Raw genomic sequence first — 13,111 nt, 5'->3', positions numbered from 1 at the left:
AGAGGCAATACTGCATAGAATAGCTTGGCCAGGGAAGAGTCCAGAGGTAAAAATTAAGAGGGTCCCTACTGCAGTCACCCATTTATGACATGATGAGGATCTGAACCAGGGCAACAACAGTATTAAGAATTAAATGCTTAAAAGGACGCCTGGGGGCGGGGGGGTCCCTGGGTGGCTCAGTTGGTTAAGTGTCCGGCTTCTGGCTTTGGCTCAGGTCATGATCTCACAGTTCATGGGTTCGAGCCCCATGTCGGGCTCTGTGCTGACAGCAAGCTCAGAGCCTGGAGCCTGCTTCGGATTCTGTGTCTCCCTCTCTCTCTGACCCTCCCCTGCTCACGCTGTCTCTCTCTGTCTCTCAAAAATAAGAACAAAAATAAATAAATAAATAAATAATAAAAAAATTTAAAAAGGATGCCTGGACGGCTCAGTTGGTTGAGCGTCCAACTTGGGTTCAGGTCATGATCTCGCAGTTCATGAGTTCAAGCCCCACATCGGGCTCCGTGCTGACATCTCAGAGCCTGGAGCATCCTCATATTCATTCTCATTCTCATTCTCATTCTCTCTCTCTCTCTCTCCCCCCCATACCCCCCCACCTTATACTCTCTCTCTCTCAAAAGTAAACATTAAAAAAAAAAGAATTAAATGATTAAAAATGGATTTAAAATATTAAATCAAGTTTATAAAACCAGATGTGTGGCTGGGAGAGTGAGGACAAGAGAGTGAGACTCAAAGTTGAATCTAGGGTTCTAGAAAGGGTAAATTAGGGTCTGGGTATGGGTAGGAGGGGCAATTAAGAAGGATTTGAGAAAGGCTGAGTGAAATTCAAGTTACATGTCATCCAAGTGGAGACATTAGCAAGAAATATGACATGTAGAACTGTAACTGTAGAAAAGTATCATTAACTAAAGATCTAATTTTTATTTTTTTAATGTTTAAGAGACAAAGCATGAATGGGGGAGGGGCAGAGAGAAAGAGACACACAGAATCCAAAGCTGGCTCAAAGTTCTGAGCTGTCCACACAGAGCCCAACACGGGGCTCAAACCCACAAACCATGAGATCATGACCTGAGCCAAAGTCAGATGCTTATCCAACTGAGCTACCTAGATGCCCCAGGAGACATAATTTTATAAGACATCTATCTAAAGAAAAGAAATGAACTGAAGTGGGAAGATTCAAATCAAAGAGAAATGTTGGGAAAAAAAAAATAATACCGTGGCAAACAAGTATCTGAACGGTGGCCTGAAAGTAAGGTCACAAGAGCCCGAGGAATAAGTAACTCAAAAGTGAGAAAGAGAACAAAAATCTGAGAGGGAGGAAAATGACACTAGTAGAAAACCAAAAGTACTAAATGTGATCTGTACAGAGAAATTAACAGCAAAATGAGAGAGAACAAGATAGGATGACAGTACTAATGGATAAGAATGCTGACCGAGGGGTTTCTTTTGTTGTCCCTATTGGTTTGGTTTCTTAGTTGGAAAAACCAAAATGGTATTGCCACAGTGGATACTATCACTAGCATAATGGATTCAGGGCTATCTAATGTTAAGAATCATCACCTGCTGATAAGCTCTACATGAGCTGGAACCAAATCTGCTTGTTTTCCACTGTTAACTCACAACATATTTTCTATGAAGCTTTGGCAACTTTGGTATTTCCATACTTTAGCCTTTTTGTGGTCATTCTCACTTGGCCAGAAAACCAAACTTTCATCTTTGATGAAAAGAAGAGGCTTAGGGATAAAAACGTTGGAATCTTAATTCTTAATTATGAATAACTAGGGTGTTTCTATTTTATTAAAGTAAGAGAGTTCAAAAAAGTTTAAAGTCACAATATATTAGAAATGCAACTATAAACACAATTAGAAAAGTAGAATACAAAAAAAATGAAAACTATATATTTAAAGCAAGATCTATCTTCACAGAAAAAAAATTCAATTCATTATCTATTTAGAAGGAATAAGGAACATGTATAAAACTTGAAGGCATAGGTTTTAGAAAAGAAAAAAATGTTATCTGACCCTGCTGATTGTAAAGACTTTTCAGGACACAATGCCAAAGACATTTCCTGGCAGTCAGAGTTTAACACACAAAGGGAAAAGAAAACAAACCTACACTCACAACTACCAAAACCCAAGCACCATTTGCTGCAGCTACATCAACCGGCAATTACGAAGCCCGTGGCATCCCTAAAAACAAGCTCTGTCAGAATGACTTGGCAGGGCCCAGGCAATCCTCTACACAGCAGAATACAGATAGAGACCACTTGCTCTAAACGGCTCCTTCCAAAGGAAGTCCTAAGGCAGAACTAGCCAGCAGAAAGAGGGAAAGACCCACTGCTCCCACATATGCCAAAATATATTGTACACTCACAAAGTCGACAAACACTGTGAATATCAAAGATGTCTGGGACACAGGATAGCCCTTATGGCTACAATTTAGCTAGAGACATGATACATGTATTTAGACACATATATTTAACATATATTCAGTAACAGTGTAGTCTAATAAGATTCAGCCATTTTAGAACCATTTATTAAGCAGCTACTATGTGCCAGTAAATGCTAGACCTTAAAACACGCTTAAGTGACTCAGAACCTAGTGAGGAAACAAGCATGCAAAGTAGGAGATAGGTGGTATAACTGAGCCACAGAAGTTCTCAGCACTAATCCCCTCTTCACCAAACCTCTGGATTAACCAGTATTCCTCAGCTCCTTGGTAAAACACTGCCCAACGCCCAGGGCACATTAAGTAGTCACAGCTAGAGTATGCTATTCTTTACAATTCACCCGTACACATCATTTAGCCATGTTGTATGAGCTCACCAAGAGTCAACTTGGTTTCCTCCCAAACCTGTCTATGTCAGTTGCACTTGCTGCTTTGATTAGATAATTCAATCAAACATTACATAAGCCAATAAAACATAGGCATGTAAAGAAAAGCTAAGTTGAATGCTTTGGGAAGACAACACAACAAAGGAGACCAACTAAAAACACAGCCATCAAATTAAATGTAAGTGACACAACTGTAAAAGACTAGGGAAAAGTCATAAAAATCCAGGATTCTGTACTGTATACTTTACTCAACAAAAACCAAAACCAGAAATCATAAGCAATGTATTGTAATTGTAGCTTATTGAAGAAAGACAACACATAACTCCAATCAGCGTTCTTAAAAAGAAAAGTGGAGGGCAGGTGGGCTTGGTCATACAATGGCAAATGACTGTGTGTTTATATATTTTTAACTTAAATGACTTGGTATCTTTTCAACCAGATTAACTGCCCAACCACTGATGAGGATGGTGTTTCTGTCTTATTTACACAAGCTCTTAGGGGAGCATGAAACTTCACTGTGTCAGGAGGTTCCCCAAAGAAGGTAAAATGAAACTTGGAAGAGGATTAGAAATTCGCCAGGCAGACAAGGGAGTGAAAATATCCCAACCCTATACATTAACTCAGAAGCATGAGAACAAGAAAAATGTCAAAATATTTTTCCTTCCACTTACCAAGCCCAGGCCCATCACTCAAACTTTTCTTATGACAAATTATATATCCTTTCTCTTCTACAAATAGTTATTAACACATACTACATAGAGCTTTGCAAAGATTAAAATAGATCACACATGTAAAGTGCTCTACACTGTACCCAGCACACAGTAAAGACTCAGCAACAACAACAATAAAGACTGTTATTATTTTTGAAGGGTAGAGAAGAAGAGGAAACAAAAGATAAAGTACTGGGTTCAAATACTGGGACCATCTTCCACAACTAGGGACTCTTTGAAGTTCAGTAAGTGTGCTGACCCAGATCTCCGGGCTCCTCCTAGTTCCCTTCTAGCTTTATATGAATCCACATTCCTCGGGAGCAGGTTTGGGTTGTGCATATAATTTAGGCTCCTTTGCTTACTGCTGAACCTTCTCATTTAGGAAATACAAAACAAAAAAAACTGAGAGCAAGTCCCAGACTGGGCTGTAATTTTCCATCAGGTGAAATTGGTATTACCCTTGTGGAATCTGACATCTTATTTATTTCTCCAAACTAGATATGCTGGTATTGGATCCAATTTCTGTCACATGTAAATGAGCGCTAATGAAGCCTGTGTGTACCGCTCCCCTGGCCCTTTCCTTGGATCTAGTGCAGTTAAGCCAAGAACCTATTCGCCACACCCAACATTCCTATTCCACCCAACCTTCCTCAGCATTTCCCAACGTTCCCCTTAATTCCAGGGCTTCTACTCCTTTACTTTTCTCCCAATCTTATCTAAAAAAAACAAAACAAACAAAACACTACTCACTTTCTCCTTGTGCCATACTGCTTCTAAGCAACAATAAATTCTCCTTCTTCTGTATCAGTATTTTCTAATATTCCACCATCTGATTCTGATAAGGTACTTTTGTCAGAAAAGTTAAATAGCACTATCTGCCTAAGAAAGTGACTTTATTTCTTTAAATATCTTAATGCATAACAGCAAATACATGGTTGACATTATCATTCTGTTCAGACAGTGTATGTAAAACAGGCTGAGAATAACCTAATAGCCAAAGCACTACACAAAAGGTGATAAACGCTAACTATATTAAGAAATACATATACATATATATGTATGTATACATACACACAGAACATAATTAGGCTACCCTCAGAACAAGCTGGAAAAGATCCCAATTTGCAGACTTTTTTAAAGAAATAAGCATTTTACATCAGTGTTCTCTGCACAAAAATAAAATGATTCAAAGAAACTAGAGTGACACATTGTTCAACACTTTTGAGGAACACAAATTGTTGAAGACCTTCCTGGGCCCCTTAAAATGCAATCATTTCACTAAGTTGTTCTGCTTGAAGGAAAGTTTGAAATACGTAAGAAGAACTTCCATTATGACACCTACTCAAAGCATACTTAATCATCTAAATACTGTAATTCTCTTGGCTACCTCAGATCAGAAGCAGCTACACAGGGTGCAGGACCCTCACCACAGGAGGCGATGTGGTTATGGGGGGCAACGCCGGGCCTGGGTAGCAGGACGCCTGGGTTCTAAAGTCAATCTCTACCAACTCAGAGTGATCAAAGACCATTCACTTTATCTCTGTGGCCCTACCTGATAAAACAAGGTATGAGACTACTCTAGTTCTAAGGTCCCACAGGAGGTAAAGTATTCTTAGTCTAATGAAGGGAACAGAAAATTGAGAGTAGAGATATGCAGGGCAAAGCGAGGGCAAAATGAGGGGACATGTGAGTGCATGCGCACGCGTCTATCCGTCAGTCCTAGAAATTTTACAATTACAGGGCTAAGATGAAGACTACAGATTCTACGTGCTCTAGGAATTAACAACAGCTTCATGTGTAGTTTCTTCCTCCTGTCTCTGCTCTCCCACCTCTCTTCTCCCGTCTCTGTCTCTTCTTTTCTTCTACTCCCTTCCTTAGCTTCTCTCTTGCCTCAGGTTTCTCTCCTGAACTCCAAAGGTTCCTCTGTTCCTATCTCCAGTCCTCGAGGCTTACCAGCTATTACCACCTACAACTACCTCTCTGGCCTGCCCCTTACTTCCCATACTGTCAGTGTATTGTCCTTATACCACTACTAACCGGGCATCTAAGAGAATCTGAGTAGCCACTATGCCAAATGGATCACTTAAACTAGTTCTTGGATTCTAAAGTTTAATGTAAATAAATAATACAGTTAAAAGCATTCACTCCATAGAAATCTCAACCAGCAAAAGCAAACCATTTATTGGACACCTATTATGGGACATACACTTTGCATATTTTATCCTTTTAAAATTACAACTACTCTGTTCCGTGGCTATATTTACAAACCAAGATGAGGCCCAGAAAAATTACATACTGGAAATGATGAAGCTAAGGCCCATACTTCCCACGGCCACATTATGAGAGACAATAGACTCTTGTGTCAGACTGACCACCAGAGCAAGAAACTCCAAAGATCCCAAAGGCAAGTTTATTTCTAATAGCCCAGAATGGAAATCTGGAATCCATTAATAACATTCATAAATCAAAAAGTATGCCGGGGCACCTGGGTGGCTCAGTCGGTTAAGCGTCCGACTTCACCTCAGGTCATGATCTCACAGTTTGTGGGCTTGAGCCCTGCATCAGGCTCTGTGCTGACAGCTCAGAGCCTGGAGCCTGCTTCAGATTCTGTGTCTCCCTCTCTCTCTGCCTCTCCCCGCTCACGCTCTCTCTCTAAAAAATAAACATTAAAAATTTTGGAAAAATTTTAAAACAAAAATAATAAAATGAAAATGAAATGAAATGAAATAAAAGGATGCCTGATATCAAGTAGATATTAGCTAACAAAAGGAAATTGATCCAGAATATTTGGACTTTCAAACACCATTCAAGGACCGATTAGTAAAGCGGTTGGTTGGTTGGTTTTAAATTCTGCTTTAATTTTACCAAGATTTTGGAGAAAAGTTGTAGTCTCCTCCCCTACCACTGGAACTCAAAAAAAGTAAACTCAGATAGTAAATAAAGTTTAGGGATATCTCTCTACAGATAATTACTGGGTCATTCTTATTTGTCAATTTTTGAAAGATAATTCAGTTTTCAGTAACAGGGCCCCAAATTAACTCTTCTACTAAAAACAGCTTAGTATTCTGACCGAAATATTTCTACACATATAAAAGGCAAAGCTGACAAGAAGTAAGGAATTATTTGGCCAAAATTGAAGGCAAAATGGGAACCAAGTGAGGTAAGAGAACAAAAGCCACTTCTGCTCTAGAGGTACTGGCCAATCAGAATAAATCTGAACCTGAAGTCTGGACCTTTTAGGACTTACAGACCCAAAGGGCAAAAACTAAAAACGAGGACCATCCAGAGTAAAAAGTCTAAAAAGGTGATATGTCCCACATTTAGCAAAGATCCTAAAGGGCATATACCTTCAAGGCAAAAGTGAAGAATGCTGGTCCTCAAATGTATTTGTAATCAAACTTTGTATCATCTGGGCGGTCTGGATTGCTAATGCCTCCAAATGCAAAGACCTACTGAAGAAGAAACCTTTATTTGAGACCTCAGATAAGTCTTATACTTTTTCAAGGACAGTGAGCAGCACACAAAGATAACTACGCATACAAAGAAACAAGTCGTCATGAACAAGAACCAGCAAAAACAAGAGACCACAGAAAGGGATCTCCAAGACTCGCGCATAGGAAGTACAGAGACACCACCTATAAGACAACTATACTTACTAGGTTTAAAGAAAAATGACAACTTGAAGATATTTTCAAGGAACAGGAAAACTATTAAGAAAAGATCCAGCAGATTTAAAATGGAACCAAACTGAACTTCAGTAATAATTAAAATCAGAAATTCCTCAGATAGCTTTAAAAGATTAAATTCAACTGAAGAGAAAATTAATGGATTGGAAGATAAGTCAGAATAAACAGATAAAGAAGGTCTAAGATACATGTAATCAGAGACCTAAAGGTTAAAGAAAAGAAAATGGGATAAAGCAGAAATATAAAGAGATAATGACTGATGATTTTGCAGAAATCTAAAGAAATAATGATTGAGGATCTTGTAGATTTTTCAAAGAGCCTAACAAAGTCACAAAACAAAAAGAAATCTACACCCAGATACATCATAATGAAACTACAAAACACCAAAGTCTAGAAAAAATATTAAATGTAGCCAATAAAATAAGCTAGAAAACAGGAAAACAGAGTAAAATCTCCATGTCTGTTGTTTTATTAAATAAAAAGAAAAATGGTAAGTAAGCATTAGTGTGACTGATTATCTCAGGAGGTTCTAAAGATCAAGCAAGATAATGTATTTGAAAGGCTTAAAAAAAACTGTAAAGGTATCTGGAGACTTAGTGACAGTTTGTACAAAAGCCTGTCTCATTCTTGGTCATTCAACCTCTCTCTGGACCTCACTTTACCTGTGAAAAAAGGTTGCAGCTGATTTTTTCCAAAGTTCATTCCAGCTCAAAAATTACTCTATCATTATCTCTCTCAGTCAGAGGGAGGTGAATCAAATTATAATATTCTACCAGCTAAAAATAAAATGCTAGCTATCATCAGAAAGAATAATAGAAATGTAACAGAAATTATATCCCAATTCTATAAAAAGCCATCCATATGTGGAATCCTAACACATGTGTTCAAACTGTACATGTAATATCAGAAACGAACAACTAAAGCAGTGGTTCTCAATCTTTGCTACATATGAGGTCTATGAGGAAGCTCAAAAAATATAATGCCAGGGGCACTAAATCCTAAAATTCTGATTTAATTGGCCTGGGGTAGAGCACAGGAAATGATTATTTTTCAAAGTTCCCCCGGATTATTCTAAGATTGAGCTAAAGCTAAGAAATACTGAACTAAAGTGACAAAAAATAATTTTCCTCCAACATCATATCCTATCCTGCAGCACATCTTGTTGGTTCTACCTTCAAAAAGATATTCAGAATCCACCAGATTTTGAATATGTATCAAAATATATACTCACATGTCACTACCACCTTAGTTCATCTCCAGCCTGGATTATTAAAATAACCTCCTAATTAGACTCCATGATTCTCTTACCCTTGTCTTCCCTCCAAGTGCATTCTAAACCCTTGCAATGTCGCTCCTTTACTCAAAACACTTCAACTGTTGCCATCGGGCTGAGGTAAAATCTAAGATCCCTACAATGGCCAAGACCCAGTACCTATGGCCTTTCCTCCATTCTCCTCTGCTCCAGCCCGTGGGCCTCATTATTCCTCCAACATTCCAAACGTGCTCCTTTCCCCCCTACAGTTCTCTCTGCCCGCCCAGAACACTCCCTCCTTAATTTCACCTTTTCAGGTCCTGCTCAAATGGCCTCATCAGGTAAGCCTTTCTTCCCCACTTCACCACCCCCTCCCAAGCACTCCCTATCCCCCTACACCAACCACATGACCGTGGTGCTTACTACCATCTGACGATTTATGTATGTGTTTATTATTGTCTGCTGTAGGATCTATTTAGTCATCCTGGCTTCTCCAGTATGAATATGATCAATAATGCCAAAATCCAGACTAATAAATACTCCACTATACAGTCTCTATGCCACATGCCCTAAGCTTCTCAATCCTATCACCTTTTTCACATAATTCTAATATTTCCAGGTAAATAACAGAGCCTCCCCTACTACACACACACCCCAAAATCTAGGGTCAATAGTTTCTGCTTTTTATTGACGTGCTTGCTTTCTTTTAAGTAATTTTCAAATAGGTTCTCAATTCTTCAGTAAGTTCTTTCTTCCTGTTACTCTCCCCATTCACTGCCAGCTCTCTTCTTTTGTGCTAGTCTAAGAAAATCTAAGCCCCCAAAATGATAAACACTCTTGATTTTTCTGCATCTTGCTTGTCTATCACTCCGACTAGACTGCACGCGTCTTGGAGGTCAGCTAGCTCAAAGTCCCACATAAAGAAATGTCTCTCAATTGTTATGGTAAGTATTCCAACTCCAATTCCTTTCACAAATATAAAGGTCAGTGATAACCTTAGCCCTTCTTTTCCCAGGAACTGCCTACTCTCATCTGAATGGTGGTAGTGAGGCGGGAGCAGGATTATCAAAAATAAAGAGAATTCTACAGTAAGCGAGATGGGCAAGTATGGCACAGTGTAACTGGCTCCTTCCTCCCAAGACCTGAAGAAGGGAGGAAGTGGCGAAGGCAGGCCAGGTAGGTGACAGCTTGGATTGCCTTGCACAACAGCCCTGGCAACCTGAATGAGCAGGACCGACAGGTTCCTGAAGGGACAAATCATTGTTGTTGACTTTGGTGTTAATGACTTGAGAAGAGATTCGATAACCAAAGGGAGGACAACAATTGATCCAAATTTCATTGCCATTCATTCCATTCTTACTACCTGTTATTTTTTCTAGAAAAATTCAAATGGCAAAAGAAAAAAGAAAGGGTATGTTCACATTTAATGATGTTGATAAAAAGAAATGATTTTAAAACTATATTTTCAGTTGTGAGATTCCTGCAAACTCTCTTCCCAGAAAGTATGTTATTCTGTTTGAAAAATATGGCACATTTTTTCAAGTTCTTCCATGGATGTTTAATTTAGTGTAAGCGCAAACCAAAAGATACTGTACAAATGTAGTGCCTTCAGTATGAGATGAGCACCAATCGAAAACCTACCTGAGCTTTAACATTTGCTATTAAAAGCCCCAGAAACAGCACATGTGTGCGTGTGTGTGTAAAACTGGAGAGTGACTACAATTACAGGTAAATTGAGTTGAAAGGGAGGGGTAGAAGGGGAGAACTGGGAGACAGGACAAGGGGTAAGATGAGCTGGAAATGCCCAAACCTCCACAAGTAAGAAGGGAAGAGTTATTATCTTGTTTGTTTTTGACCAAATTAGAGTGAGTCACCTTCCCTAAATTGGAAATTAAAATTTAAGCAGCCACATAAAAAATCATTCTCCACACCTGAACAACGTTAAAGCTAAAGCCTGCCTTTAACATTTCCTTGGAGTCTGAAATCCACATCCTCATTTACGGAATACACTGTTAATAAAGTGAATTACTAGTAAGTTTAAATGAAGCATTCAAGTCTGCTTATCACCATAGAGACATGGTCTGATTCATTTTGAGAAAAGTTACAAATATCAACAGACTAGACACTAACGTACATAACGCTAGACATAACAAGAAAAGTTGTCAAAGAATATAAACATACAAGTGAAGAAATAAAGAATGAGAAGAAATTTTAGAAACTGTGGGTCACCACCTTGCTTCACTCAACTCCCAGAGGCCTTCCTCAACCACCCAATCTAAAATAAAATAGCTGTGGGGCGCCTAGGTGCTCAGTCACTTAAGGGTCCAACTCTTGGCTTCAGCTCAAGTCATGATCTCACAGTTCTGAGTTCAAACCCCAGAATGGGCTCCGTGCTGACTTGGGATTCTCATGATCTCACAATTCTGTGAGTTCGAACCCCAGATTGGGCTCCGTGCTGACTTGGGATTCTCATGATCTCACGGTTTGTGAGTTCAAACCCCAGCATGGGCTCCGTGCTGACTTGGGATTTTCATGATCTCACGGTTTATGAGTTCGAACCCCAGAATGGGCTCCGTGCTGACTTCGGATTCTCAAGATCTCACGGTTTGTGAGTTCAAACCCCAGCATGGGCTCCATGCTGACTTGGGATTCTCTCTCTCTGCCCCTCCCCTGCTTGCTTGCTCTTTCAAAATAAATAAATAACCTCAATTTAAAAAAATAAGCAAATAAGATAAAATGTCTATTTTATAAAATAAAACACTCTATTTCTGTACCTGACTTATTTTTCTCATCCAAGGTGCCATTATGGTTCAGTATATTATTATGTACTTGCATTTGCGCTTGTCTGCCGACTAAAACGTAAGCTCTATGAGGGCAGAGGCGCTGTCAGTTGCGTTCATCCCAGGGCCCCTAAGCACACAGCTGGCACTCAATAAATGTACTGAATTAATAAGTGATTAACCTGAAGTTCAGAGATTGGTCAAAGGATTTCCTCAAGGTCACAGCGAGCAGCAAGCACAGTTAGTAGTCTAACGCTGTCTACTCCCTCTTTCCACAGCCATTTCCACTACGCCAAAGCACCCTGTTCCAGCACATGATTTCCTATTTAACAGATTTCTTCTTTTCTTTTTTTAAGTGCCAAAGAAAATACATGTTACCAAAAAAAGTGACACGCATTTTAACTTCAAGTGTTTCACCAACCAAAACTACACTCAGATTTCATAAGCATACACGATTAGCCAGTAAAACAGAAAGGCAGAGCCACACTCAGTTCTTCGAGTTCCTTGTGAAATTGGTGTGTGTCTTTGGAAGTTTTTAAGATCAGCTTCGGAAACACACTTAGCAATTCAGAATGGCCTGTAAAGTATCTGCCTCACTTTCTTCTAAGAGCCCACAACAGCTCCTTCCTGGATAAGCTTTATCTTGCAGATTATGCAAGGAAATGTAACCAACTTTAAAGTCCCTTTTAGTTCCTTTCAAAGTACAAGGCAACCTCCCAAAACACTGGACCTAAAATTAACCCTTTGAAAGTTTTTCAGGTTCTGGGAATAGAAAACCATCTCCGAATCATCATCACCTGACGGTGATCATCTAGGTTCTTGATGATCTGAAATACCTATAAGAAACGCGGAGGGGGTGGGGGTGGGGTGGAAGAAGAGGAAAGAGAAGAAATATTTACATATATCAAAAAGGAGCTGCTATCCCTCATCACACTTTCGCCCAACATCAGCTTCTTGCCTAAAGTCAAGGCCCCACGCACACAACTTCGGTTTGTCCGCTTTGGTCACCTTCCTTTCAGAGACAGGAGCCAACTACCAATACCTTTCACAGGGAACATCTCTAGACCTAGGATGGGACTCACTAGGGCAGAGGACGATTTGCTAGACGTCTCTCAAAACTACTGTCAGCCCAATTAGTAAACTGAAAGGGAGGACCTAAAATGTGGGACTGCAAGAGAGTTGAAATGAGACTGAGTTAAGAGTGGGAACGAGCAGACGAAACGGACCGGGGAGGGTAAACAACACATCAGGGGCTGGAGTGGGAGCCTAGGTCAAGGAAGTGGGGTCAGCGAAAGGCAAAGGTGAAGAGGGGAAAGGGACGCGGTTGCAGGGTGGGATGCGCGGGAGCAAAGGGGGAGAGGACGAGGGGGGCCGAAGGGGGAGAGGGGGAAGGGTCCTGGGCGGGGCGGAAGGGAGCGAAGAGGCGGGATGAAGAGGGCCAGGCCGGGAGGGTCTTTACCTGCAGCTCCGCCCGCTCCACCTCCCACTGGGCTCTCTCCACCTCGAAGCGGGCCCACTCGTGCTGCAGGAAGTGCAGGATGCCGGGGAGGCTGTATTGGGCTCGCGCCGCCCCCGCCGCAGCCGCCCCGTCGCCGGCCGCGGCAGCCTCCGCCAGAGGCCCGAGACCCTTGGCACCGCCGGCGCCTGGGTGGTTGTTGCTGAAGAAGACGCCGGGACCCGCCTGCTCGTCCATGGCGGCCGCAGAAACCCCGAGAGCTGCCCAGGAGCCCAGCAGCGGAGGCAACGGCGGCGGCCAGCAGCGCCTCCTCCTGCCTCCGCCGCTCCCCGCCCACACCCCAGTCAGCAGGGAGCAGCCGCCTGGGCGCGGGGGCCGGCCGAGCCCGGGACGGGC

At 41.1% G+C, this 13,111-nt stretch overlaps 1 protein-coding gene across 2 annotated transcripts in view; it reads right to left on the bottom strand.

The window, feature by feature from the left end:
* Positions 1 to 13,082, bottom strand: part of STRN (striatin) — an 89,212-nt gene extending 76,130 nt beyond the window's left edge. For both annotated transcript variants that reach the window (XM_029937959.1, XM_029937960.1), the window contains exon 1: positions 12,719 to 13,082. In XM_029937959.1, the coding sequence (XP_029793819.1) occupies positions 12,719 to 12,952 (234 nt within the window). In that variant the 5' untranslated portion in view covers positions 12,953 to 13,082. The remainder of the gene's footprint in view (positions 1 to 12,718) is intronic.
* Between the last annotated feature and the right edge of the window lie 29 nt (positions 13,083 to 13,111).

This window comes from Suricata suricatta, chromosome 4 (genome assembly GCF_006229205.1).
Source record: "Suricata suricatta isolate VVHF042 chromosome 4, meerkat_22Aug2017_6uvM2_HiC, whole genome shotgun sequence".
Taxonomy (NCBI): domain Eukaryota; kingdom Metazoa; phylum Chordata; class Mammalia; order Carnivora; family Herpestidae; genus Suricata; species Suricata suricatta.
Note: the sequence above shows the minus strand (reverse complement) of the source record. Positions and strands in the feature narration are given on the sequence as shown.